At 31.0% G+C, this 3,730-nt stretch overlaps 1 protein-coding gene across 1 annotated transcript; it reads right to left on the bottom strand.

Annotated features, from left to right (window-relative positions):
• Positions 1 to 516: 516 nt before the first annotated feature.
• LOC110607483 lies at positions 517 to 3,286 on the bottom strand. The gene is made up of 4 exons (XM_021746606.2): positions 3,137 to 3,286; positions 2,994 to 3,047; positions 2,822 to 2,873; positions 517 to 915 (listed from the first exon to the last, which is right to left on the bottom strand). Exons 1-4 carry the CDS (start codon positions 3,223 to 3,225, stop codon positions 685 to 687), a joined length of 426 nt encoding a protein of 141 aa, XP_021602298.1. The 5' UTR covers positions 3,226 to 3,286; the 3' UTR covers positions 517 to 684.
• Between the last annotated feature and the right edge of the window lie 444 nt (positions 3,287 to 3,730).

The following is a 3,730-nucleotide window of genomic DNA, read 5'->3' as shown; positions in this document are numbered from 1 at the left end:
AAAAAAAATTAAAGAGAGACTTCAATTGTTTTAAATTCTCTCAAAATTAATCATACTAAATAAAAGTTACGAAAATTTAATTAAAATGTAAGAAAAAACCTGATAAAATTTGTTAAAAAAAAAAAAAAAAAACTAGTAAATAAAATAATTAAAAACTAACAATCTTAAATATCTTGAATTTTGCTCAAAGTAATCACTTTCAATTCTACCAGTGCTTTTAATATTATCAAAATAATCCATGAACTTTTGAATAAGTATCAATCGCATCCACAACAAGAGGTAGGATTCATAACTAGTAAGGCAGTGGTAAGTACATGGAATACTAAGGAAGTTCTTTTACTCACTACCACAATCTACCCAAATCTACCCTTTTCAATATCATACTTTATATAACGTTAAAAAACTTTATATAATGTGAAAAACTTAAAACATATTGTTAATAAAGATTACAGCAGACGTATAGTTATGTATATCTGTGCTTTCATGGGACAAAGTCCTACGTGACATCACAAGCCATTGGACAAAATTCTTGGCCGAAAATAGTTTGTTAAAACTAGATTCACCATCTATCAAATATAGTGTTTTTACAACCCCATGTGTTGTAGACATGAAAAGTCCATATAAGTTCAACAAAGACCTGAAATAATATAAAGTAGATTCACATGAAATTACAGGAAGTGAAGTTTACATACTTCGAGTCATATCTGATTCTGTTGTTCCTATTTGTAGATGTGAAGAGAAATTGGAGGTTTCGGATAATTTCTTTACATTGAGAGCAAAGATGTTGATTTCTGGTGTTTTTATGGAAGAAATGACTTCTTTAAGCTGCTTATCAAGATTTGCCCGCAGTGCCTGAGGAGACAAAAGATCTGGCTTTTCCAAAACTTTGAGAGCAAAATCTGCTGCAAGATTAATCTGTGAAAAAATGAAGAGAAGATGTGAGTGAAGTGGATAAAGCTATTTTAATTTTCTTTATAGTGAACGCAGTTAAATTACAGCTTGTTCATCATTCAATTACAATGATGGCCTCGCTTCTCTCAGACAGTCAGATTCAAAGTGATGTAAATAAAGTTAAATTAAGGTAAACATTAGCATTTTGCTTAGCATGTTTTTTAAACTTGGGTATGCAAATTAGGCCTCTAAGCCCTCCCACAATGAAAAGGGTAAATGCTAAAGTAAATTTCAGTAAATTACACATCATTCTGGAATCCACCGACTAATTAGGAAAGAGAAGGAAAAAAGCACATGTTTAGAACAGAATTTATCAAGTAAAACATCACGGTTAGAAGAAATGTGGCAGAATTAGCCCCAGAAATAATCAACAGAGAATTTCAAACCTTTTCAGCCTTCACAAGGTCCTCTCTGTAATTAAAATCTAATCTTACCTGAATTGTGATATCAAATTAAATGTCATACTTAACCTAGTAGTGCGCTTGCAATTATTATGTGCCATGTCCAACTATTGCTCTACAATAAATCCAGGCAACCTCGAGCAATATGTAACACACATGATTATGATGAACTAAGTTATTTGTAATCTCCAAAGCTATTGTAACCCTCGCCTTTAAACAAAGCAGAAGGCACTCTGCTTATGGAACTGCATTCTTCATAGTTCTCAAGGATGAAGGCAGTACTGTAGAGTGTAGAAGGTAATTCAGAAAATGTATGGAGAAGGAATGAAGATATTTTTGTCAAAGATGTATGTTTATCTTCATATATTTACTTGAGATAGTTATTCTAGAGTTCCAGGTTTGCTAGTTCTCAAGGAAATATCCTAAAGCATGGAAGCATCCCAAGGTAAGAGCTATAGGGAAAATATGTTACAAGAAAATTTATAATTCATCCACTTCTATTGCTCACTTGAAATGGTTTTTCTTTATCCTTAGAATAGCTTCTCCTGTACATATTGAACATGTTAGAGGCAAAACTAAATATGCCAATGCAGATGAATCCAAAGCTTTAAGAGGACAACTCTATCCTCAACAGCACAACAACAGACATTCTGAAAGCAATGAATACAGAGTCTGAAACAGATCCTCATCTAAAATCTATTAAAAATAAGAAAGAGGACGAAATAAAGAAAAAAAAAAGATGGGCTAAAGCATCCATCTACAGATCCAACATTTTTTTTTCCTTTGAGGAGAAAGAGAAGGGAAAATAGTAAACCAAAAGCTCATCTAACTCAGGACTTTACAGAATGCCACAAACTTAACATACCAACACACAAGCATTTTTCCATTAATACAAAATAAAACTAGACTAAATATGTGGTTGTAAGGGCCACTCCTAAAATATTATTTTAGTGGGATGACCCATCTGCCAGACAGTGTATAAAGCAAAAATTGGGGATAAAATGAGAAAAAAGTCAAGTAAGATGGTTTGATCATGTCCAACATAGAGCATTGAATGCCCCCGTATGGAAGTGGGACAAGTTAGTGGTGGAATGAAAGAAAGAAATGCGGGAAACCTAACAAGACATGGAGAGATTGTGTCAAATACTTACAATATTTTAGAGATTGATCAGGAAAGATTTCAAACATAACCAGCCAACCTCAATTAGTTTGAGATTAAGCCTTAGTGGTTATTGGTAAATTTTGACAAATACATTGAAACTTGTACATGTAGAAGTACTTGATTTTTGGGTTTCTAGCACAAGTGCTAACAACTCAATTCTTTCCCAAGACATAAAAGTTGCTAGTGCAAAAAAATTCTACTGTCATACACAATAGAAAATTAGAAATTCACATTACATAATCATCATAGCCAATCAACAGTCGCTTATAATTTACTAAAATAACAGAGAACCCCAAACTCAACATACCGAGCTCTTAGCAGTATTCAGGAAAGCTTTTGTTAGAGGCAATATGCAGAACCTGCACAGAAAAATTCAAAAGAATGACCAAAACACGAGATTAATGAGTGGGAGAAAAGGGCTCTGATTGCTTCCTGAGATAATGTAGGAAAAGTGGGGCAAAAGGGTGAAAAAATCTTACATTCCCCGGCCACCAGCTAGGGCTTCCTCTGAGGGGTCTTTCCATTCATCAAACCTGCAAATCAAAAGTAATTCAATAGAATTATCCTTAATTGTAGTTCTGTACACACTGACACCAAAACCTAGAAATAGAGAGATTCTTACACCCAACCGTAACGGCGGTCATAGAGAAGGCGATTGGACGGCCGCCTGAAGGAGGTGGCAGTGGAGATTTTGGAGTCCTTGGAGTCCATTAGCTCCTAGTTGCTTCACGCCTTCACATTGTTAGAATATCTAAAATTATATTGAGGCTAAAATGAGAAATGCAGGAGATATTCGGTTAATTAAAAAAAAATGTTTATTTAATTTTTTATTATTTTTATAAGATAAAATTACTATTAATCTTTATAATATGTTGAAATCCACCATTTATCTCTCAATTTTAAAAATTTTATTAAAATAATTTTAACATTATAAAAAATTTATTAATTAATTTTTTATTAAATATTATAAAAAAATTTAAAATATTCTCAATATAAAAATTAAAAAATTAATTAAAAAATTTTTTAAATTATAAAAATTAAAAATAAAATATTTATAGTTAAAAATTAATAAAAATTAATTAATATTTTTATTAATATATTAAAAATATTTTAATATATTTTTTTATATTAATGAACCAAATAATGAATTTTTTTAATAGTATAAAGATTGAGTAGTAATTTTTTTATAATATTAATAAAATTAAAATGAAATTAA

This window comes from Manihot esculenta, chromosome 2 (assembly GCF_001659605.2).
Source record: "Manihot esculenta cultivar AM560-2 chromosome 2, M.esculenta_v8, whole genome shotgun sequence".
In the NCBI taxonomy this organism is placed as follows: domain Eukaryota; kingdom Viridiplantae; phylum Streptophyta; class Magnoliopsida; order Malpighiales; family Euphorbiaceae; genus Manihot; species Manihot esculenta.
The sequence above is the reverse complement of the archived record's forward strand: the minus strand, read 5'-3'. Positions and strand labels throughout refer to the sequence as shown.

Coding starts and splice junctions, on each gene's coding strand:
- LOC110607483 (XM_021746606.2), bottom strand. CDS start 3,225: ATGGACTCCAAGGACTCCAAAATCTCCACTGCCACCTCCTTCAGGCGG. Junction 2,874..2,993: donor CTAGCTGGTGGCCGGGGAAT/GTAAGATTTTTT, acceptor TTTTCTGTGCAG/GTTCTGCATATTGCCTCTAA. Junction 916..2,821: donor TGAATACTGCTAAGAGCTCG/GTATGTTGAGTT, acceptor ATTTTTTCACAG/ATTAATCTTGCAGCAGATTT.